This window comes from Notolepis coatsorum (genome assembly GCF_963971535.1).
Source record: "Notolepis coatsorum genome assembly, chromosome: 12".
Lineage (NCBI taxonomy): Eukaryota > Metazoa > Chordata > Actinopteri > Aulopiformes > Paralepididae > Notolepis > Notolepis coatsorum.
In genome coordinates, this window is record NC_140176.1 from 7467852 (window position 1) to 7492686 (window position 24835).

Here is a 24835-nt window from a genome sequence, read left to right on the forward strand (position 1 = left end):
CCCCAGAGATGAGTGGGAAGTTGGGCGGTGGTGGTGATGGTGGTTGTGGGGGGGGGGGGGTTACCTTCAGAGGCAGCAGGACAACAGTTCAAGTACATAAACAACTAAAACTCAAAACGACAAAGTAGTGTTCCGCCTCTGCCCCCCTCCCTCCCTCCCTCTAGCCCCCCAGGTAAGGCTTTGGAGCAGGTTAATCCCTGGCTAGTCCCGTTTTGGCCCTGTAGTGGTTGCCGTGGTTACAGACTTGGAAGACTTTGGGAGATAAGAGTGGGGGAGTGTCCTATGGTCGTCTTTATTGCTCGGTAAACGTTAAGGAGTCAGACTGGTATTCAGCCCACAGCTCAAACAACAGCACTCTGACTGGCACTGCTGTTTCAGCCCATTGGTACTGGTATTCAGCCCGCTGGTACTGCTGTCCAGATGAGGGGGAGGGGGAGGCGAGGTCCGGTATTACAAGGGACAAAAAGCCGCGCACGGAAGTTTCCCGAATCACTAAGGGCCGCCGCGAGAGAGCGGCAGAGGTGACCACACGTACTATATAACATACTATATAATAATAATCTTTGTTCAGGTAAAACATCTATCAAAAAGAACCAGTCATTCCTCCCTCTCTTCACCTGAAGCTATTGATCTCCGACTCTCTCTCTCTCGCTCTCTCTCTCTCTCTCTCTCTCACACACACACACACACACACATATGCGCACACACACGATCAACGCCCAGAACACACATGGAATAAACTGAGAATGATTATGAATGAGAAAATTAATAATAATAATAATAATAATAAACACACAAACTATTTCTTTTACTGGGGGGCAAATATTGCCCATATCATTCTATGGCAAGGAACAGGAGCCTTTTAAAAGGGATGAGGACAGAAAACAGATGGGTGTGCGCCCCCCCCCCCCCCCCCCCCATCAAAAGAGAAAGAGAGAGAGAGAACACAAAAACTTTTTGATAGGGAAAAACTAGGTTTTCTTTCTTCACAGAGACGCCGTTCGACGTGGAGTTTTTACACACGTGTGGACAGGCTGACGGTCTGTGTTGGCTTGTGTCTCAAAGAGCAGAGGACAAGAGAGAGTCTGAGATGACTGCTGACCAGAGACACTTTCTTTTGCCTCTGAACAGAAAAAGCAGGGACAAAATAAAAAACCACGAGGACACAAACACACCGAGTCAGTCCATCTGTCCCGAAAACACGTCCCACCCGTTCCGTCTTGAGTTTTCCAGTTTTACAAAAAAGAAAGCTAGCTCTGTAGCGCCACCTCCAGGCGAACGACAGAAGCGTCTTATCGTCTCGTCGTGTCTGTCCGTGTGGTTGGTTGGTTGGTTGGTTGGTTGAAATAGAAAATAAAAAAAAACGCGAGCGGTCCCGTCTCTCGTACGTCTCCCCACTCGCTTGATCGTGAATTCTGATACAAAATCTCAACAACCAACTGTCAGTTCGTTCATTTATTTATTGCTGAAATATAGACGATTCCCCGCGCAAAAAAAATGATAATGCAAAAATCATTGTCATCATCATCATCATGATCATCATAAAAAGCTATAAAAATTAGATCCACCCTCCATTATAATGTAGATAAAGATATAGCAAAACAAAATCTAAACATCTTATACACGTAGTAGTAAGGCACTTTTTAGAAAACAAAGTTTTCCTTTTCTTTTTATATCAAAGTTGTCCGGTGTCTTTTGAGTTTTTTCTTTTTCTTTTTGCATCTCCGTCGGGGTCAGTCCATCATATGGCACTGTGTGGTTGTCGGGGGACGCGGGTCCGGAGAGGACCCGGCGTCAGGGTCTATAAAATACTCCCACCGAGGAAGAGGAGACTATCCGTCTCCTTGACGACCGTGCAGAGGAGGAAGAAGAAGGGACGTGTCTTGACCAGCCTCTGGGACTAGAGATCGACCTAGAGACCAAATCGGGAGCTGTATTCACGACGTCAAGACTTTAAGAGCTCTTCCAGAACCGATCGGATGCTCTATTTATTAACTCTGGTCCCAGATCAGCCTGTGTGAGCCGTTATTAATACTTCTGCTAGAACTCGGGACTCAATCTGGGTCATTTAGAGACAGACGGTGGTGGTGACTTTCGTCCTCTACTACTCGACCCCCACCAGGGTTGGCTCTCCTCCGCTGGGCATGATGATGTTGTGCTCCAGGGGGGCGGCCTTGTTGGCGTGGATCTCCAGCAAGCCCTGGATGAAGCCCTCTGGCTGGGCCTGGGCTGGGTCCTTCCCCGGGGGAGAGGTGGTGGTTGGGGTGGAGGAAGAGGAAGAGGAAGAGGAAGAGGGGTCTTTGGACATCTCGGCTGCCGACGACTCGGCCTGCTTGCTGACGGCGGAGTCCTCGGTCGCCGAGTTGTTAGTCGTCATCTTTGAGTCTGTAGCTTGTTTGCTCGCCATCGTCTCCGTGTCCGCGGCTCGTTGTGTCGCGGGGCGGCTGGTGGGCGAGGCTGGTACTGAACCGGGCCGGGTGTCTGGGGCAGCAGCCGCCGGTTGGATTAGTTCTACCGGGCTGGGTTCAGAAGCCGGGGCAGGGCGGAGGAGGGGGTCCGACGATGACGGCTCCGTCGCCGGGGATCCCATAACCGTCTCCACCGGTTCCTCACCGAGCTCGCTCTGCGCCGCCGGAACCTTCTCTTCCGTCTCCTCCTCCTCCACCCCTTCTCCCTCCCCTCTCTCCTCCGCCTCCTCCTCCTCGTCCTCCTTGTTGTTGGCCCCCGCGCCGCCGTTGCCGCCCTCGCTTTCGTTCTCCGAGGGGGGGCAGGTGGAGGTCGGCGTGCAGAAGGGGGAGTCCCCGTCTTCGCTGGCGTCGTCGTGGTGCCCGCCGGCGCTGATGCCGCCCGCCGCCAGGCTGCCCCCCTCGCTGGGCTCGCTGCCCTCGGCTCCGCGGGGCTTCAGGTGGATCCTCTGGTGACGGACCAGGCTGTGCTTCAGGGTGAAGGTCCGCTCGCAGGTCTGGCACTGGTAGGGCCGCTCGCCTGGAGGGACAGAGGGAAGGGGTTAATTATATATATATATACATATACAGAGAGTCATTATATAACACTACATATTAGGGATGTCCCGATCAAATTTTTTTGCTCCCGATCCGATCCAGATCATGTGATTTTGAGTATCTACCGATACCGACCTTTCCCGATCCGATAGAATTTTTTATTTTTAAATTTTTTTTTATTATTATTTTTTTCTCCCATCCCAATTTCGCCTCACCAATTCTCCCTTCAATTCTCCCCCCCCCTGTCTCGAACGTTGCTAGACTATGCCTCCCACTGGTCGGCTGCAGTGAGGACCAAGCCTTGCATCACGTCATTCAAGCGAAGCATTGCAACCGGAGTAATCTAAAAACTGAATGATGATATGCAATTTAAAACCAAAACTAAGGCCTCAGTATGAGTTTAAGACGTGAACATGGTCATGTTTGTTGAATAAAAAAACTTTATGGGATTGCAGCACCCAGTGTGAGAACTTGTGAGCGCGGTCTAACTTGACTATATTGAATAATAAAAGAAAATCATGTGATCGGATCGAGACATCCCTACTACATATATATATATATATATATATATATATATATATATATATACACAGAGGGTTCATTATATAACACTATATATATATATACAGAGGGTCATTATATAACACTATATATATATATATATACATAAAAAAATATGATATACCCCCCCCCCCAATATATAAATCTAACCATAACTACGTAATTTCAATCAAATTAATAATACGCAATGACACTTAATAACAAGTTTTTAAGTTTCCAAAGATTGCGAACCCCCCCTCCCCCCCCCCCCCCCCCGCCCCATTATGGTTTGATCCAGTGCCTCCCATCTCCAGCGCGTAGACCTTGGCGCACAGCGCTGCAGTCTGGCTGCAGGTAGGCTGAGTGTAAATATCAAAGCCCACAGAGTGTGTCATAATATTGGTGGCAGGCAGGCAGGCTTTTCCAGTAAGTTGTTCAAATAAAAGGATTATGTTAGACATAAGTTACTATTGAGTGGTAGTAGAACTTCTACGGTTCTACCACGCAATACAATAAAAGTGTTTCACGGTCCCGAAATGCGATCTGGTCATACGGTTTCCTCGAATAAATAATAATAACGTTTCCCTCTCTGGTTGGCGTTAGCTTTAGTGCTAGCCGCTAGCTAACGTTATCTAGATATGTGGTGTGAGCTGGATGACGTTGACTTCATTTGCAAACGTTAACGCTATCTATATGGCAGACGAGCAGGGCCGGATTAACGACGGCCGCGGCCCGTGGGCCTATAGTGACGAGGGGCCTCCATTTTCATTTTTTTTTTTACTTTTACTTTTTTTTTTTTTAGATCGATGTCATGATTGTGCACTGCAGACTCAGGGAGGAGGCAGAGAAGGAGAGAAAGAGACACACGATTTACAGGTAATGGAAATATATCTTTTTTCTCTTTCTTATTAAAAACTTGGCCTATTTGAAAGGAGATTGATTTAATAAAAATGAATGAGCGAAAAATCAATATACAGTGTATATACAGTATATATATATATTAATATATTATTATTATAGTAATTGGCTATCATACTGCAATATAAACTGAGTTTTATAGTGAAAAGAGCAGCTTTATTGGTCAAGATTGAAGGCTCTATATTGCAGGAAATTGCACGTACAGGTTCATTAAATAAAAAAATAAAAATCTGCCATGGAGGGGGTCGTGCCGGACCCCCTACAAACCACCCCTTGCCTATCAAAAAAAAAAAAAAAAAAAAAGTCAAAAAAAAGAAAAAAAAAATATATCTTGCTTCAACTATAACTAGGCGGCCATGTGTGTGTGTGTACCTGTGTGTGTGTGTGTGTGTGTGTGTGTACCTGTGTGTGTGTGTGTACCTGTGTGTGTGTGTGTGTGTACCTGTGTGAGACCTCATGTGTCTCGTCAGGTCCTGGAGGCTCCAGAAGCGTTTGCTGCAGACGTTGCAGATCTTCTTCCTCTTGTCCGTCTTACTTCCTCCTTCGCTCTTTGGTTCAGACGCTCCGCCCTCCTCGTCACTCCTCTCCTCCTTCTCCTTCTCCTCCTCTTCCGAGTCCCCGCTCTCCGCTCCCTCGCTCTCACCCTTCATCATCATCATCCCCCTCTCCTCCATCTCGGCCTCTTCCTCCCTCGGATCCTCCTCTCTCTCGGCCACGGCAGAGGTTCTGTTCTCGTTCTCCTCCTCCTTGGCGGCCGGCTTGGCCTCCTCCGCTCCTCCTGCGGTCGTCGGCGTCTCCTCGCACAAGTGCGCCCTCTCGTGGCGAGCCAGGGTGGTGGCGTAGCGGAAGCTCTTCTTGCAGACGCGGCACACGTGCTTGTACTCCGGGGGCGGCTTGGTGAGCGGCGTGGAGGAGGAGGCGGAGGCGGCTAGGAGCAGGACACAGGAAGAGGAGGAGTCAAACAGTGGCCTCGTAGTGATTACACAGGAAGAGGAGGAGTCAAACAGTGGCCTCGTAGTGATTACACAGGAAGAGGAGGAGTCAAACAGTGGCCTCGTAGTGATTACACAGGAAGAGGAGGAGTCAAACAGTGGCCTCGTAGTGATTACACTCAAACTGGGCCTCTTTCAACTTCAGTTTCCTGGACTAGAATCATGTTTATGATCACTGTATAATATCTCAACCCAACATCACATAATGTATAATATCTCAACCCAACATCATCACATAATGTATAATATCTCAACCCAACATCACATAATGTATAATATCTCAACCTCAACATCACATAATGTATAATATCTCAACCCAACATCATCACATAATGTATAATATCTCAACCTCAACATCACATAATGTATAATATCTCAACCCAACATCATCACATAATGTATAATATCTCAACCCAACATCACATAATGTATAATATCTCAACCCAACATCACATAATGTATAATATCAACCTCAACATCACATAATGTATAATATCTCAACCCAACATCATCACATAATGTATAATATCTCAACCCAACATCACATAATCTCAACTAGGGATGTCCGATATTATCGGCCCACCGATATTATTTTATATATATATATCTATATATTTGTTTACATTTATTCAACCTTTATTTACCCAGGCAAGCAAGTAAGAACAAATTCGTATTTTATTTATTGTGAAAAGTATGCATAATGTTGTGTTTTGGGGGGGGGGGGGACCCCGCATATATCGGTATCGGTTGATATCGGTATCGGAAATTAAGAGTTGGACAATATCGGTATATCCGTAAAAAAGCCAATATCGAACATCCCTAATCTCAACCCAATGTGACATCATCCCTAATCTCAACCCAATGTGACATCATCCCTAATCTCAACCCAATGTGACATCATCCCTAATCTCAACCCAATGTGACATCATGTATAATCTCAACCTCGACAACATCACGTTAATCACACGGCTCATGGAGTTACCTTGAAGGAAGGAGGCCGAGGAGGAGGAGGTGGTGGTCGGGCTCTTCGCTCTCTCCTTCTGCTCCCCGTGGCTCTCCGTCCCCCCTGGCAGGGCAGAAGAGGAGGAGGAGGATGAGGAGGAGGAGGAGGAGGAGGAGGAGGGCGTGGCCGGCTGGGAGGTCTGTTGGTCCGAGGAGGACGTGGAGGTGAACTTGAAGTCGATGAGCTTGCTGGCGAAGTTGAGGTCCAGACTCTTGTTGCTGTGAGAGTCATCGTCCTCGTCGTCCTCCTCATCCTCCTGGAGACGAAGAGCAGAGAGATGGAGGGATGAGTTAATGGATGGAGGGATGGATAGATGGATGAGTGAATAATATATAGATAGATGGATGGTTGGATGAATCGGATGAACGAATTAATGATTAGGAGACAGGGACAGATTAATTAATCAATAGTTGTCTTCTTCATCAAAACCTTAAGCACCCTGAACTTTGTGATAAACTGATGTTGGAGAAAGGTTTGCCTTTTTTCAAATACAGTAAACTGAACAAGCCTGAACAGTCTTGAGCCGTCTTGACTTTAACTGTGATCTGCTCTGAGTCGCCTTGACTTTAATGTCTCGACTTTAACTGTGATCTGCTGTGAGTCGCCTTGACTTTAATGTCTCGACTTTAACTGTGATCTGCTGTGAGTCGCCTTGACTTTAATGTCTCGACTTTAACTGTGATCTGCTCTGAGCCGTCTTGACTTTAATGCCTCGACTTTAACTGTGATCTGCTGTGAGTCGCCTTGACTTTAATGCCTCGACTTTAACTGTGATCTGCTCTGAGTCGCCTTGACTTTAATGCCTCGACTTTAACTGTGATCTGCTCTGAGCCGTCTTGACTTTAACTGTGATCTGCTCTGAGCCGTCTTGACTTTAACTGTGATCTGCTCTGAGTCGTCTTGACTTTAACTGTGATCTGCTCTGAGCCGTCTTGACTTTAACTGTGATCTGCTCTGAGCCGTCTCGACTTTAACTGTGATCTGCTCTGAGCCGTCTCGACTTTAACTGTGATCTGCTCTGAGTCGTCTTGACTTTAACTGTGATCTGCTCTGAGCCGTCTCGACTTTAACTGTGATCTGCTCTGAGCCGTCTCGACTTTAACTGTGATATTCTCTGAGCCGTCTTGACTTTTAACACTCACAGCTAGAAGATTCTGCATCTCATTATAACTTTCAAAATGGATGACAACACCAATGTATCTCCGTCTCTATTTTAAACGAGGGTGAGGTTGAGGTCAGGGTCACAGGTCAATGGAACGGAACCTTCCGGCCCCGACGGACACGTCCACACGACAGGATGAGAGTTTACCTTGGTGGCGTTAGTGTTGTTGTGTGGAGGCTGCACTGCCCCCTGGTGGTGGTCCATGGCCTCGGTTCCAGGCTGCTCCGCGGAGCCGGGGGCTGGACTGGGCCTGGAGGCGGGGCTAGGCCGGCTGGCTCGGCTCACCGGACCGACCCGGATGGGCTGCTGCTCGGAAGAATCGCACCTCTGGTCCTCAGAGGCGCCGCTGAGGTCCACGGCGTCTGGTGCTCCGAGCTCCGAGTCCGACTGGCTCTCTGTCACACACACACACGCACACGCACACACACACAGACACACACACACACACACACACACACACACACAGACGCACACACACACACAAAAACAGGGATGTTATGTTTTAAGCTCGAGCTTGACACACAAACGTTAATCCGTGAGGATTATATTTCATGTCATATATTTTTCACGTCATATATTGCAGCCTTTGTGAATGTCGGCATACACAGACTATCCCATCCCTGCTACACGCGTGTTGAAACACACATCCCTACTACACACGCGTGTTGAAACACACATCCCTACTACACACGCGTGTTGAAACACACAAGTGGGAGTGGGAGGTTTGCCCTGAGTGGGAGGTTTGCCCTGAGAGGGAGGTTTGTCCTGAGAGGGAGGTTTGCCCTGAGAGGGAGGTTTGCCCTGAGAGGGAGGTTTGCCCTGAGAGGGAGGTTTGCCCTGAGAGGGAGGTTTGCCCTGAGAGGGAGGTTTGCCCTGAGAGGGAGGTTTGCCCTGAGAGGGAGGTTTGCCCTGAGAGGGAGGTTTGCCCTGAGTCGGAGGTTCGAAGGGTCAAAGTGGGCATCAAACAAGAGGGAAGACTGTCAGGTTTTAAACTGTGGATACCAAACAGAGAAGGTAAAGACGACTTTAAACTGTTAATAAACAGTAATCCAGAACTATTGTATTGCACTGTAAAAACTGTGATTTTATATGTCTGCACTTTATGTGCTCATTTTATGTGTCTATTATATTCTACTATTTGATTGCACTGCACTATTTTACTCTGTCTATTCTATCTTATTCTTTTGTATTATTGTCTATTTAAAACTGAATCAAACCATAAACAAGGTGGCCTGTTGGGATGTTAGATCCTGATGTGAAAAACTGTGATTTTGTATGTCTGCACTTTATGTGCTCATTTTATGCCTTTCTTTTTCTGTTGTGAAGCACTTTGAGCTGCAGTTTTTGTATGAAAGGTGCTATACAAATAAAGTGTATTATTATTATTATTATTATTTACTACACACCTCCGCTGTCGTGGGACCCCTCGTCTCCCTCCTTCTTCAGAGATCCGTTGCGCCGCAGCGAGCGATTGGTCACTCCGTGTTTCCTCAGTAGGTGGCGCTCACAGTTGGACTTTGTAGAAAAGAAGGCATCGCACTTAGGACAAGGATAGGGTTTCTGGCCTGGAGAGAGAGGGAGGGAAAGATGGAGGGAAAGAGGGAGAGAGAGAGAGATCATTAGAATGACGAGGTATTGCATTTGGGACATCGTACCTTGGCCTGGAGAAAGAATCAGATGACTTTTACCCCTTTCAGACACGAGACAGCGCCAGTTACTAAAGGTTAGAGAAGCGCGCTTGCGAACGGAAGCGAGTTTGCGAACGGAAGCGAGTTTGCGAACGGAAGCGAGTTTGCGAACGGAAGCGAGTTTGAGAACGGAAGCGAGTTTGAGAACGGAAGCGAGTTTGCGAACGGAAGCGAGTTTGTGAACGGAAGCGAGTTTGAGAACGGAAGAGAGTTTGTGAACGGAAGCGAGTTTGAGAACGGAAGCGAGTTTGCGAACGGAAGCTAACGGAAGCGAGTTTGTGAACGGAAGCGAGTTTGTGAACGGAAGCTAACGGAAGCGAGTTTGTGAACGGAAGCGAGTTTGTGAACGGAAGCGAGTTTGTGAACGGAAGCGAGTTTGTGAACGCAAGGTCGCTGGTTCGATCCCCCAGACCGGTAGGAAGAATTTGCGGGGGAGGTGAATGAATAACGCTCTCCCCTTCCTAAATACCCACCGTAGCGGTGCCCTTGAGCAAGGCACTTAATAATCCAATCCCCCCCCCCCCAACTGCTCCAGTGCTGCTCATTGGTCAGCAGTGTCAAGACTGTACTGGGCAGCTCCCAGGTGTGATGATGACTGGGCAGCTCCCAGGTGTGATGATGTGTGTACTGGGCAGCTCCCAAGGTGTGATGATGTGTGTACTGGGCAGCTCCCAAGGTGTGATGATGTGTGTACTGGGCAGCTCCCAAGGTGTGATGATGTGTGTACTGGCCAGCTCCCAGGTGTGATGATGTGTGTACTGGCCAGCTCCCAGGTGTGATGATGACTGGGCAGCTCCCAGGTGTGATGATGACTGGGCAGCTCCCAGGTGTGATGATGACTGGGCAGCTCCCAGGTGTGATGATGTGTAACTGTGTGAGTGTGAAGTAGGGCGTTGCTCAAAAAGAGCATCCATGCTCAGCGGACCTACGCTGGATAAATAAAGGTTGAAAACTAAAGAAAACCGGGACTAACGCGGGTCTAACGTGTTGCTCAGGTGGGTCTAACGTGTTGGTAATTTTCTCAGACGGGTCTAACGTGTTGGTACTTTGCTCAGACGGGTCTAACGTGTCGGTACTTTGCTCAGGTTGGGTCTAATGTGTCGGTACTTTGCTCAGTCTCTACCAGTAATGTATGTTCAAATACGACGCAGAACTGAATCTAGAGGCGGTGTTGCATGATGTAAACGCATGCAAAATCAACGCAAAGCCACAGACAAGAGGCAAACGGACTCGAGTTGAAAACGGTTCAACTTCTTCAGCAAGGCGTCGGGCCAGTTGTGATGGATAATGTGGGTATCATCTCCACCGCGGACGTGAGATGAGACGAGCGCTCTGTGAGCCGTCCATGTTGAAGAGGTCGACAGCGCCGTGGTCAAGAGCAGAACACACTGGCGACTACAGTGAGACAATGTTTAGTTATCAATCAGTCAATCTGACGCAAGTGCAGTGAGACAATATTTAGTTATCAATCAGTCAATCTGGCGCGAGTGCAGTGAGACAATATTTAGTTAACGGAACGTAGACCAATCTCGGTCACTCTCTTTGTCTGGGAACGGCCAAAACCAAATTCGGTCACGCCCCATTTTGCGCGACATCCAGGCTTTTATTACTGTCAGCGTTTGGGAATTTCATGTCGACAGGTAGGTGAAGTGAAATTATACTTATTTTAGAATATATATATCAAATTTCATGAGTATTCATCTATATTTAGTCATCTAAAGACTATTAGATATGAACGTATGTACCAGTAAAAAGTGGGAATCTCTAGAATGTGTTTTGGGGCGACGGTGTTTACAAGTGTGCGGGTAGCCTCTCTAATCAACTTGACGTTATACACAACACTTTCTGTTGTCAGTAGATGGCAGCATTGGTTTAAAAGGTGAAAATGTTATGACTACAAAATGACTACAAATCCCAAGACCTTTATCACCTAGTTGTTCACAGGTCAGCACCGGATTAGGAAAACGTGATCTCAACACAGGAGCGTTAAACTATTAATGCAACCTGCATATAGTGACCGAGAATGGTCACCTAATTATCTTAACAAAAGTGCATCATTAGCATTATGTTGGTTGTCTAAAGGGGAACATAATGGTACAATTTAAGATTTTAATGTTATCCGCATATAAAGGACAAATAAAACATCGTTAATTTGTAAGAAACCTCAATGAAAATGTGATAGAATCCTATAAAAATGTGGACGCATTTGGTCACTGTGACGTTATCAATCAGTCAATCTGACGCGAGTGCAGTGAGACAATATTTAGTTATCAATCAGTCAATCTGACGCAAGTAACAATCAGTCAATCTGACGTGAGTGCAGTCAGACAATATTCCTCCTTGCGTTGTATCCCTACCTGCTGTAACTCCTCTCTCTCTCTCTCTCTCTGCCAGTAATGGTAACAACATAACAACACTATTTCTCTAATGTCCCGATCCGGTGGTTTGGGTTACGTCACTTTACCTAAATGTCACAGTCGTATGTTTGCCAATTTTCGGTCACAAACGCATTATGCCGGAGGGGGGGGGGGGGGGGGGGGAATGCAATAAACGAGCGAAGGAGGTACGATGGTCTCACGACAAGAGGGTGTACTACTTTTTTTTATCTACTTTTTCTCCCCATTTTTCTATGTTTCTCCCGTCCCCAATTTTCGTATTGTCCAATTCTACCCTCCCCTGTCTCGAACGCTGTTAGACCATGCCTCCCACAGGCCGGCTGCAATGTGGACGAAGCCTTACATCACGTGTCCCCTCCGGTACTCGAGGAGGCAGCCGTCGCATCTTTTCACCTGCACAGCGCGATCTCTCAGCGGCGGGGGTCTGCGTGGGAGGGACACGCCGCCCCCCGTCGCTTCCTGATTCTACTGCGCAGGCGCACCAACCGACCTGTAGGAGTCGCTGTCCACAACGTCCGATCCCCACCCACCGGCTTCGCACCCCCTAATACTGCCAATTGTATTAGTATGAACGACCAGCCAAGCTGGTAGCAACGCCGAGAGCTGGGCTCGAAGAGGGTGTACTACTGAACTTTCACACCAAGCGGAGAGCAAAGTAAGAGAATTGGGTTTTCAGCCCTCATCTAGATATATGCGGGGTCAAGGGTCAACTTACGCGGGTCGACCCTTACAGACTGTCGGTCTTCCAGGGGCCGACCCAGGTCATTGCTTGGGTCTGAAAGGGGTAAAAAGAGACAGAAAAACGAGAGAGAGAGAGAGAGAGAGAGAGCACACATTAGAATGCCAAAGCACTTTAAGATAGGGGGACAGTTTCTGGCCCACAAAGAGAGAGAGAGAGAGAGATAGAGATAGAGATAGATAGAGAGAGATAGAGATAGAGAGAGAGATAGAGAGCGAGAAAGAGAGAGTATGTGCATGTTGACAATGACACAATTTCCCCCTCTGGGACAATAAAGGTTATAATTATCTTATGTGTGTGTGTGTGTCTCTCTCACTCTATAGACCACAGCAACACTTCCGGGATTCTGAAATCGGGGAGGAGATAGCGGGGGGAGCATATGAATGAATGTGGATGAGAGCCGTGATGTAAGTGGTTGCAGATACGGCTGTGGGGGCGCTGGAGACATGATCGAATAGATGTTTATGCGCCTCAATCTCCTGAACGCGGCGCGACCCATTCCTAATCGATCAGAACAGAATCGGCAGAGAAAAAGCCCATTTTTAAGCATCTATTCCCCATGCACATGCGCAGATTGCCCACGGAGTCTGGACGAGGCGAGATGACGCACGAATGAATGTGGACTGTTCTATCAGAGGGGGGAGCTTCGGTGGCCAGTGTCCTTTCAGCCGAACAGGATAATGAAAAAATTATCCCACTAAATGGCCAGACGCGTCTTATGGCGACATCTACAATTACCTCATTGAGTCTCCAGGTAGACTAATGTTTATATTTAAGTGCAGCGGTCTGTAGCCACTCACACTACCACGAAGCTCCCCCCTCTGATGGAACAGTCCACATTCATTCGTGTGTCATCTCGCGTCGTCCAGACTCCGTGGGCAATCTGCGCATGTGCATGGGGAATAGATGCTTAAAAATGGGCTTTTTCTCTGCCAATTTAGTTCTGATCGATTTGGAATTGGTTGCGCCGTGTTCAGGAGACTCAGGCGCATACAAGTCTATTCGATCATGTCTCTAGCACCCCCACAGCCGTATCGGCAACCACTTACATCACGGCTCTCATCCACATTCATTAATTTGCTCCCCCCGCTATCTCCTCCCCGATTTCAATGTAACGCAGAAGTGTAGTGGTCTATGTCTCTCTGTCCCGTGTGCGTGTGTGTGTGTGTCTCTCTCACTCTGTGTCTCTCCGTCCCGTGTGCGTGTGTGTGTGTGTGTGTCTCACCGGTGTGCGTGAGCATGTGTCTCTGCAGGGAGCTGGCCCAGGGGAAGACTCGGGGACAAAAAGGACAGAGCATCTTCTGAACAGAGTTAGAGTAGGCGTTCTTCTTCCCTTTAGACTGGGGCGGCAACACTGCCGGCTTGCCCTCCTCTCCTCCTCCCTCCTTCTCCTCTCCTCCTCCACTCTGTCTATCATTATCTGCTGGTGGGGAAGACGAAGAAGTGTCACTGGTCTATAATCAGCTTTGGTACTGGTGTAGTACTAGGTATAATGTCTGGTACTGGTGTAGTACTAGGTATAATGTCTGGTACTGGTGTAGTACTAGGTATAATGTCTGGTACTGGTGTAGTACTAGGTATAATGTCTGGTACTGGTGTAGTACTAGGTACAATGTCTGGTACTGGTGTAGTACTAGGTATAATGTCTGGTACTGGTGTAGTACTAGGTATAATGTCTGGTACTGGTGTAGTACTAGGTATAATGTCTGGTACTGGTGTAGTACTAGGTATAATGTCTGGTACTGGTGTAGTACTAGGTATAATGTCTGGTACTGGTGTAGTACTAGGTATAATGTCTGGTACTGGTGTAGTACTAGGTATAATGTCTGGTACTGGTGTAGTACTAGGTATAATGTCTGGTACTGGTGTAGTACTAGGTATAATGTCTGGTACTGGTGTAGGGCTAGGTATAATGTCTGGTACTGGTGTAGTACTAGGTATAATGTCTGGTACTGGTGTAGTACTAGGTATAATGTCTGGTACTGGTGTAGTACTAGGTATAATGTCTGGTACCAGCGGTACCTTTTTCTGTACTTTTATTATAACCAAAATGTTATCTCTGTTGTAAAACTAAACTAAAGTCTAAACTTCTCAATTTCAACATCGTTATCACACCAGCGCCACACACACTAAAACCCCTCCCTACCTCCCTCTGCCAAACCGTCCCTACAACCATTCTCTAATGTTGCATGATCATGTACATACATTTATTATGTATTATTCTTGTTTAAGTAAAAATTTTGATTGATTTAAAAAATCAAAATGATCTGGCCGTCCTCAGTAAAATACTATCAAACTCCTCTGACCTCATCTGGTCTTTCCAAAGACCAGAGACGGGACGCGAGCATGCGCGAGCACACGCACACGCACACACACACACACACAGAAAGGGAGAATGGTTTATAGCAGACTTGATGATTTTTGAATATTTTTTAGCTAATGAAATTGAATGTTTATTATCATCAACTATCCAGTCAGTTTTTTATATTTGTATTTGCGTTAAGACGCATTGGACCCGTTCCGTTGCTGGCGGCGCTGGTCTGTGTCTATTATGAAATTACAATTGCGTGTCATTGGAATTCGGATTATTTTCTAACTGGGCGGGTCTTAGGTATGAAAATGTGGCACCAATTAGATCCAACGTGAATCGATACTTGGTAGTACCGACGTAATTCGGCCGGTACCCTTAAAAGTACAGAGTTCAGTACCCATCCCTACTGGGTCTAATGTCTGGTCCTGGGGTGGGGCTGGGTCTAATGTCTGGTCCTGGGGTGGGGCTGGGTCTAATGTCTGGTCCTGGGGTGGGGCTGGGTCTAATGTCTGGTCCTGGGGTGGGGCTGGGTCTAATGTCTGGTCCTGGGGTGGGGCTGGGTCTAATGTCTGGTCCTGGGGTGGGGCTGGGTCTAATGTCTGGTCCTGGGGTAGGGCTGGGTCTAATGTCTGGTCCTGGGGTGGGGCTGGGTCTAATGTCTGGTCCTGGGGTGGGGCTGGGTCTAATGTCTGGTCCTGGGGTGGGGCTGGGTCTAATGTCTGGTCCTGGGGTGGGGCTGGGTCTAATGTCTGGTCCTGGGGTGGGGCTGGGTCTAGTGTCTGGTCCTGGGGTGGGGCTGGGTCTAGTGTCTGGTCCTGGGGTGGGGCTGGGTCTAATGTCTGGTCCTGGGGTGGGGCTGGGTCTAATGTCTGGTCCTGGGGTGGGGCTGGGTCTAATGTCTGGTCCTGGGGTGGGGCTGGGTCTAATGTCTGGTCCTGGGGTGGGGCTGGGTCTAATGTCTGGTCCTGGGGTGGGGCTGGGTCTAATGTCTGGTCCTGGGGTAGGGCTGGGTCTAATGTCTGGTCCTGGGGTAGGGCTGGGTCTAATGTCTGGTCCTGGGGTGGGGCTGGGTCTAATGTCTGGTCCTGGGGTGGGGCTGGGTCTAATGTCTGGTCCTGGGGTGGGGCTGGGTATATTGTCTGGTCTTGGGGTGGGGCTGGGTCTAATGTCTGGTCCTGGGGTGGGGCTGGGTCTAATGTCTGGTCCTGGGGTGGGGCTGGGTCTAATGTCTGGTCCTGGGGTGGGGCTGGGTCTAATGTCTGGTCCTGGGGTGGGGCTGGGTCTAATGTCTGGTCCTGGGGTGGGGCTGGGTCTAATGTCTGGTCCTGAGGTGGGGCTGGGTCTAATGTCTGGTCCTGGGGTGGGGCTGGGTCTAATGTCTGGTCCTGGACCTACCTCTCATTGGGGTCATGTCCCCTGACGCTGCGGTCTGCAGAAAGGGGCTGAACTTGTTGGCGTCCGTGGTGGCGAGCATCTTCTCCACGCTGGCAAACTCTCCGCTGGACTCCAGGTCGATGCCGCTGCCCGTACCCACCCCTGCGCAGACGGCAGACAGCACAGCCATACTGGCTGCCGCCGCCTTGTCTTTAGCTGCCTGGGAACGAGGCCTCTTCCTGGGCCGTTTCCTGATAAGATAGATGGATAGATAGATGGATAGATGGATAGATGGATAAATGGATAGATAGACAAACAGACAGTTTAATTATTTGTCCAGTGACCTGAAGTATCTACTGTTCAGTAAAGGCAGTGGATCAGATCGCTACACAGTAAGTGGTATCGCTGCATCCCTAACCGTATATTCAGGAAAATAATATGTTAACCCTTTCACTACCACACTACAGAAGGTTAACCTTTCACTAACGTCACGGTGACCAAGTGCGTCCACATTTTTATAGGATTCTATCACGTTTTCATAACAACAGCAAATATAACTTACCCTGCGCCGTTTTCATTGGGGTTTCTTACAAATTAACGATGTTTTGTTTGTCCTTTATATGCGGATAACATTCAAATCTTAAATTGTACCATTATGTTCCCGTTTAGACAATAAACATAATGCTAATGATGCACTTTTGTTAAGATTATTAGTTTACCATTCGCGGTCACTGTACTGAGGTCACATTAATAGTTTACCGCTGTTCAGATCGCATCAAAGAATAGACTCGTCCCAGTGACCTGTGACCTGTGCTAACGCTCTTGGGAAATGTATTGTTGTAGTTTTTAACATTTTCACCTTTTAATTTTAAACCAATGCTGCCATCTACTGACAACAGAAAGTGTTGTGTAGCGTCACCTTGAGAGGCACTTCCGTATACTAGACAATTCCGCGCGGGGGAAATTGTGAAAGTGTGGGTGACACCTGTGCACCGCCGGCCAACGGGAGAGGGTCTCTCGCGAATCTCTATGACAAACGGTTCAAAGGATACAAAAAGGGGACGTGGCCTAAGGATCGGGGGAGTGGTCAACATAGACCATTTGAAACTTTTCGGACTTTTCGGAGTTTTAGAAATTTTTCAGACTTTTCAGAGTTTTAGAAAATGTCAGTTTTCGGATTTTTCGGGTTTTCCGAGTTTTGGAACTTTTTCGAAGTTTTCTGACTTTTCCGAGTTTTTGAACTTTTTCGGATTTTTTCGAGTTTTTGGATTTTTCCGAGTTTTCGGATTTTTCCGAGTTTTCGGATTTTTCCGAGTTTTCCGAGTTTTTAAAAAATTTCTGACTTTTCCGAGTTTTTGAAATTTTTCTGACTTTTCCGAGTTTTTGAAATTGTTCGGGACTAAGGGGGTGTGGCCTAGGGGGCGTGGTCTAATGATCAGGGGAGTGGTCAACATCGACCAATGAAAGAGGATATCCCTACCGAGTACAATGGCACAATCCGCAAGTCTCTACGACAAACGGTTCAAGAGATACACTGAGGGGGTGTGGCCTAAGGGGGCGTGGTCTAAGGATCGGGGGAGTGGTCAACATCGACCAATGGAAGAGGATATCCCTACCGAGTACAAAGGAACAACCCGCAAGTCTCTACGACAAACGGTTCAAGAGATACACTGAGGGGGTGTGGCCTAATGGGGCGTGGTCTAAGGATCAGGGGAGTGGTCAACATCGACCAATGAAAGGTGGTCAACATCGACCAATGAAAGAGGATATCCCTACTGAGTACAATGACACAACCCGCAAGACAGAGGGCGCTGTCCAGCAATTCAGTACTGCAACACAGAGGGGCAATGATGGGTTAAGTGGATGAGGTCATTGGCAGGTCAGCCATGAGCCTCACAGCTGTTAGGCTGAACCAATCATGAGCCATGAGCCACACAGGTGATGCAATCACAATGACTTGCATTTTCCATCCAATGCATGTCTATGGAGGCAGATGCATGACTGCATTGTCACGTTGATTAAAAGAAAACTATAAGAGATGAAGCGTTGTGACGCACACGTGAGCACTTAAACGAGTAGGCGAAGGGTTGTGTGCGATATTGTGGCATTCGTGCGATATCGTGGCACTCCTTCGGCGATCGGAACAGAAGGGGAAAAAAGCAAAAAAATCATCATCATGGCGGTCAATGGGGAGGAGAACCTTCAAACAAATGGTCGTCAGTTGAGATAGAAATGTCCAATTCCATTTATTTTCCTTTTGTGAGCAAGCTGACAGCCGTGTCATCGTTTTGATGCGTTTTTTTTTTCTACGTCCAAAATTGAGATCACTCTCGCAATTTACCCAAGGTAGTGGAAAAAAGATTATTTCAGCTGCCGCACTCTAAGTTGCAATGCATTTCCAATGGGACCGGAATTTTCCCGTTTAAAGTCGATTCGTAGCCAAACGGTGCGGTGAAACTACAGAAGGTTAACCCTTTCACTACCACACTACAGAAGGTTAACCTTTCACTACCACACTACAGGTTAACCCTTTCACTACCACACTACAGACTGTTAACCTTTCACTACCACACTACAGACTGTTAACCTTTCACTACCACACTACAGGTTAACCCTTTCACTACCACACTACAGACTGTTAACCTTTCACTACCACACTACAGAAGGTTAACCTTTCACTACCACACTACAGGTTAACCCTTTCACTACCACACAACAGAAGGTTAACCCTTTCACTACCACACTACAGAAGGTTAACCCTTTCACTACCACACTACAGGTTAACCCTTTCACTACCACACTACAGACGGTTAACCTTCTGTAGTGTGGTAGTGAAAGGTTAACCTTCTGTCGTGTGGTAGTGAAAGGGTTAAGCTGGTCTGAATTGATTATTGATCGTGATCATTACCTGACGGGGACGGCTCTCTCCTCTCTGCGGCCCTCAGGCCCGGCTGCGGGGCCCACAGCGCTGCGGGGGGGCTTGTCCGTGGCCCTGTCTGCCTGGGCGGAGGGGAGCCCTCCCTGGGGCTTGGTGTCCAGCGAGGCGGCCTCCCTCTTCAGGAGCTCCGGAGCCCCCGACACCGAGTGGATGATCTGAGCGATGGACGCCAGGGGAGGCAGCTCCTTGAGGGTCGAGGAGGAGGAGGAGGAGGAGGGAGGGGGGGCCGCCGTGGGCTTGGGGAGCAGGGGCTTGAGACGCTGTGTGCGGGCGACGGCGGCGGCGTTGTTGTTGTTGTTGTTGAGGCTGGAGAGGGAGGAGGGGGTGGTGGTCCCGGGGGGCAGCTGGTAGCACCCGGGCTGGGGGTGGGCGTGGAGGGGAGGCAGGAGGAGGGGCGCTCCGGGCCGCTCGTCCACCGGGAGGAGGAGGGCCTTGGGGGGGAGGGGGGGCGGTGGGGGGTGCTGCTGCTGCAGCTGCTGCTCCAGGGCGCTGCTGCTGGGGGGGGGGGCGCAGGGCTCCGTCTTGATCTCCCTCTTCTCCACCGCCGCCGCCGAGACGACCACACCTCCTCCTCCTGCGCCGGCCGCCTCCCTGCGCTGCCTCTTGCTGGGGACGGACAGGTCGATGGGCTGGTCCAGCACGGGGCAGTCGAAGCCCGGGGAGAGGTGCTCCTGCTTGATGGCGGGAGACTCCGCCCCCCGGCCGCTCCCGTCGCCGCCCACTCCTCCTCCGGCTCCTCCCCCTCCCCGGCCCTTGGTGGAGAAGTCCAGCGGTTGGTCCAGGTCGGTGGCGCCGGGATAAACCACGTTCACTCCGACGCCGCTCACCTCCTCCACCTTGACCTGCTGCTGCTGCAGGGACTGGAGGACCGGTGGGAGGGCCGGTGGGTTCAGCCCGTTCAGAGCCAGCTGGCTGGCGGAGCCGGCGCCGCGCCCCACCACAGAGGAGGCGGTGACAGTGGCCACCACCACGGTGGCGGGGGAGGAGGGCACGGGGGCGGCGGGCAGCAGCGTGGCGATGTGCTCCTCGATCTCCCGCTCCTGCACCTCGGGGTGCTGCTTCAGCAGGTGGTGGATGCAGTTCCGCTTGGCCAGGAAGGCGGCGCCGCAGCGCCGGCACTCGAAGGGCTTCCGCTGGCACCCGTTGTGGGTGCGCAGGTGGATCTGGAGCGCGCGGTACGTCTTGAGGTCGTCGCCGCAGAAGCGGCAGGCCGTCTCGGTGCCGGGCCCCCCTCCTCCGCCGACGCCGCCCCCGGGCCCCCCCACGCCCGTGCCCGTCTCCAGGGCCTCCTGGGTGGTGGTGGTGGTGCCGCCGGGGATGGTGGCGCCGCCTCCGACGGACGACGCCGACGTGATGTACTTGATGTTCTTCTCGATCTCCTTGCGCGACGTCTTGGCGTGCTTCTTGCGCAGGTGGCGCTCGCAGTTGGCCTTGACGGTGAAGGGGTAGTGGCAGACGCGGCACACGTAGGGCCGTTCACCGCTGTGCGTGCGCAGGTGGCGGATCAGCGTGGCCTTGTCCGGCGCCACGTAGTCACAGATGTTGCACTGGTGCGGCTGGATGCCCAGGTGGAAGCGCATGTGCGCCTGCAGCACGCCGGAGAAGGAGAACACCTGCTTGCAGAAGCGGCAGGGGAACTGGCCTTTGGCCCCGCCCCCCACGCCGTGGTTCTTACCGCCGGGCTTCTTCCCGCCGCCGCCGAGCCCCGCCTCCTCCTCCTCATCCTCCTCCTCCTGCTGCGTGGTGGTGGTGGCCGTCGGCGGCGGCGAGTCGGACATGGGGGTGTGGGCGTCGCCCATGTACTCCGCCTCCATCATCTGGTGCCCGATGGACGAGGACGAGGAGGAAGAGGAGGAGGACGAGGACGAGGAGGAGTTGGAGGAGGGGGTCTTCTTGAAGAGCGAGTGGGGGGGAGGGGGGAGGGAGGGGCTGATGCAGCCCAGGGAGGCCAGCTGGGAGCTCTGGAGCGGGGGAGGGGTGGCGGCCGTGAGGCTGGAGCGAGGCGTGAGCGGAGGCTTGGGTTTCAGGGGAGGCATCGCTTTCTGAGCCGCCTGGAGGTGACCTGGGGGGGGGGGGGGGGGGGGAGAGGGAGAGAGAGAGAGAGAGAGAGAGCGAGAGAGAGTAATAATCAAATTACTACACAGCTAAAACAAAACTACATCACCTATTGGAAAACACAAACAAAAGCACAGAGCAAAATGCAGTGCTATCTGGCTCTAAATCGACAGTACACCATAGCAGATTACTTGAGCATGGTGACTGATCAACAACTAAAAAGAACCTTGACAAAATACAGACTGAGTGAGCACAGCCTCGCTGTTGAAAAGGGGAGGCACAGGAAAACCTGGCTCCCTGCAGAGCAAAGGCTGTGCTGTCATTGCATCCTCAGTGAGCCTGAAACTGAGTTGCACTTCCTCACCAAATGTGAAAAATATAAATATATTAGAGAAACGCATTTTAAAAAATTTGAATTAATAAAAAAAAGGCTTTCTCGCACTACCAGATACAGAAAAACGACCAGTCCTACTAGGGGAGGACTCAACAAGCTGTGAGCTAGCAGCAGCCTATGTTGCTGCCTGCCACAAACTGAGGGACAGTGAGTGACAGTCACCTGACATGTTTACGCCGTAATACTTGATGTTTTATTTTACGATGATATTTTGTATGTACTTATATCTGTTTGTAACAGACAGACAGACAGACAGCCAGACAGCCAGACAGACAGACAGACAGACAGACGTACCTTGACCGATGTATCCAGGAGCCTTGGCCAGTGGAGGCAGCAGGTTCAGTCCCATCTGATTGGGCGCCGCGGCCGCCACTTTGAGGATCTGCTGGATGTCGGCGAACTCCATGAGCCCGCCCCCTCCTGAGCCCGCCTCTCCCGGCTTGAGGCCCGAGGAGGCGGCGCCACCGGCCGCTGCGGCGCCCCCGTCAGGCTGCTGGAGGAAGCCCGCCTGGAAGGGCTGCAAGGACAGCAGGCTGAGAGCCTCCCTCTGGGTCAACCCCTGCAGGCTGAGAGCCTCTCTCGCCTCTCTCTGGGTCAACCCCTGCAGGCCGGGAGCCTCTCTCTGGTGGGTCAACCCCTGCAGGCCGAGAGCCTCTCTCTGGTGGGTCAACCCCTGCAGGCCGAGAGCCTCTCTCTGGTGGGTCATCCCCTGCAGGCCGAGAGCCTCTCTCGCCTCTCTCTGGGTCATCCCCTGCAGGCCGAGAGCCTCTCTCGCCTCTCTCTGGGTCATCCCCTGAAGGCCGAGAGCCTCTCTCGCCTCTCTCGCCTCCCTCTGGGTCAACCCCTGCAGGCCGAGAGCCTCTCTCGCCTCTCTCGCCTCTCTCGCCTCTCTCTGGGTCAACCCCTGCAGGCCGAGAGCCTCTCTCGCCTCCCTCTGGGTCAACCCCTGCAGGCCGAGAGCCTCTCTCTGCTGGGTCAACCCCTGCGAAGCAGAGGCCTCCAGTAGAGGGACGCCCAGCCCCAGGCTCCCCAGGCTGCCCAAGCTGCCCAGGGCCTCCAGGGCCCCCAGGCCCAGACCGAGCCCCAGGCCTCCTCCGCCCAGGCAGGCAGAGGCCGGCTCCTGAGGGAAGAAGGCAGAGGAAGGTGGGTCGGCGTGGATCACCCTGATGCTGTCCAGGTGAGCCTGGTGGATCTCGTCGTCCGTGGGACCGCGCTTCACCTGGTGGACCGGGGTGGCAGGACGTTTATTAATAAAGACCAACGTGTGAATAATAAGACAAAGAAGAAGAAACCAACTTTAACTCATTGTGTGCCAATATGGATATAACACCACAAACAAAGTTTGTGAGTTCAAGAGGTTTACTTACCGTCGACATGTGCTGGAGACCCAGCTGTTCCAGGAAGCTGGCCTGCTGTGGGGGCGGGACTTCCTTTTTACGGGATTGACTCCTCTTGGCGTTTTTCACTCCATTTTGCCCACACGCCGCCTTTACCTTCTCGCGGGCTTTCTCCACAGTGGTAGCGGTGGTAGATCCAGCACTGGATTTGTCTGTGGGTATAAAAGTTATATTATTAGAGTTTTGCCTTTCGTATGATTATTTACATTGTAAAGGAACATTGCAACATTTTGGAAAACAGTTATTTGCCAGACGAGAAGATTGATATCAATTTTATTTCATCTTTGTGCATCAGTTTTGTAGTTGTTGGAAGTTGTGTTTCTTCACTTTTGACTGAGCTAGTCTAGCTGCTCCCTACTGCTTCCAGTCCTTGTGCTAAGCTAGCTGCTCTCTACTGATTCCAGTCCTTGTGCTAAGCTAGGCTAGCTGTTCTCTACTGCTTCCAGTCCTTGTGCTAAGCTAGCTGCTCTCTACTGATTCCAGTCCTTGTGCTAAGCTAGGCTAGCTGTTCTCTACTGCTTCCAGTCCTTGTGCTAAGCTAGCTGCTCTCTACTGATTCCAGTCCTTGTGCTAAGCTAGGCTAGCTGTTCTCTACTGCTTCCAGTCCTTGTGCTAAGCTAGCTGCTCCCTACTGCTTCCAGTCCTTGTGCTAAGCTAGCTGCTCTCTACTGCTTCCAGTCCTTGTGCTAAGCTAGCTGTTCTCTACTGCTTCTAGTCATTGTGCTAAGCTAGGCTAGCTGCTCTCTACTGCTTCCAGTCCTTGTGCTAAGCTAGGCTAGCTGCTCTCTACTGCTTCCAGTCCTTGTGCTAAGCTAGGCTAGCTGCTCTCTACTGCTTCCAGTCCTTGTGCTAAGCTAGGCTAGCTGTTCTCTACTGCTTCCAGTCCTTGTGCTAAGCTAGGCTAGCTGTTCTCTACTGCTTCCAGTCCTTGTGCTAAGCTAGCTGCTCTCTACTGATTCCAGTCCTTGTGCTAAGCTAGGCTAGCTGTTCTCTACTGCTTCCAGTCCTTGTGCTAAGCTAGGCTAGCTGTTCTCTACTGCTTCCAGTCCTTGTGCTAAGCTATGCTAGCTGCTCCTTACTGCGTCCAGTCCTTGTGCTAAGCTAGGCTAGCTGTTCTCTACTGCTTCCAGTCCTTGTGCTAAGCTAGGCTAGCTGCTCCTTAATGCTTCCAGTCCTTGTGCTAAGCTAGGCTAGCTCCTCCTTACTGCTTCCAGTCCTTGTGCTAAGCTAGGCTAGCTGCTCTCTACTGCTTCCAGTCCTTGTGCTAAACTAGGCTAGCTGCTCTCTACTGCTTCCAGTCCTTGTGCTAAGCTAGGCTAGCTGCTCCTTAATGCTTCCAGTCCTTGTGTTAAGCTAGGCTAGCTGCTCTCTACTGCTTCCAGTCCTTGTGCTAAGCTAGGCTAGCTGCTCCTTACTGCTTCCAGTCCTTGTGCTAAGCTAGGCTAGCTGCTCTCTACTGCTTCCAGTCCTTGTGCTAAGCTAGGCTAGCTGCTCTCTACTGCTTCCAGTCCTTGTGCTAAGCTAGGCTAGCTGCTCCTTACTGCTTCCAGTCCTTGTGCTAAGCTAGGCTAGCTGCTCTCTACTGCTTCCAGTCCTTGTGCTAAACTAGGCTAGCATACACCTGGACCTTTCTCTGGGAATTGACAGAGATTAAACTGATATCAATCTTCTTGAAGGTGGCAACCGTGTTCCTTTAATGTCGCTTTAAAGTTTAGTTTTTCACAGACATTAGAGAAGAGAAGATGAACGTTTTGATTTAGTTTGAGTAGTATTTGAGTGTTAACCTTGGTGGATGGTGTTCTTGTGCAGGTCCAGAGCGGAACGCAGGGGGAAGGCCTTGTCGCAACACTCGCACACAAACCGATGGAACTTACTGGCACAGCGACGCAGGTTGGTCTCACACCAGACCTGGAGAGAGAGCGGGGG

At 50.3% G+C, this 24835-nt stretch overlaps 1 protein-coding gene across 1 annotated transcript in view; it reads right to left on the reverse strand.

The window, feature by feature from the left end:
- Window positions 1-945: 945 nt before the first annotated feature.
- Window positions 946-24835, reverse strand: part of LOC311237589 (ras-responsive element-binding protein 1-like) — a gene marked incomplete at its 5' end in the record, with an annotated part of 33938 nt that continues 10048 nt past the window's right edge. Inside the window, 12 exons of the mRNA XM_084325531.1 lie at window positions 946-2985; window positions 4903-5388; window positions 6435-6711; window positions 7765-8012; window positions 9024-9182; window positions 13666-13860; window positions 16147-16376; window positions 19034-19366; window positions 19418-21125; window positions 21807-22731; window positions 22880-23061; window positions 24694-24817. Of these exons, the coding sequence (XP_084181657.1) occupies window positions 2105-2985; window positions 4903-5388; window positions 6435-6711; window positions 7765-8012; window positions 9024-9182; window positions 13666-13860; window positions 16147-16376; window positions 19034-19366; window positions 19418-21125; window positions 21807-22731; window positions 22880-23061; window positions 24694-24817 (5748 nt within the window). The 3' untranslated portion in view covers window positions 946-2104. The remainder of the gene's footprint in view (window positions 2986-4902; window positions 5389-6434; window positions 6712-7764; window positions 8013-9023; window positions 9183-13665; window positions 13861-16146; window positions 16377-19033; window positions 19367-19417; window positions 21126-21806; window positions 22732-22879; window positions 23062-24693; window positions 24818-24835) is intronic.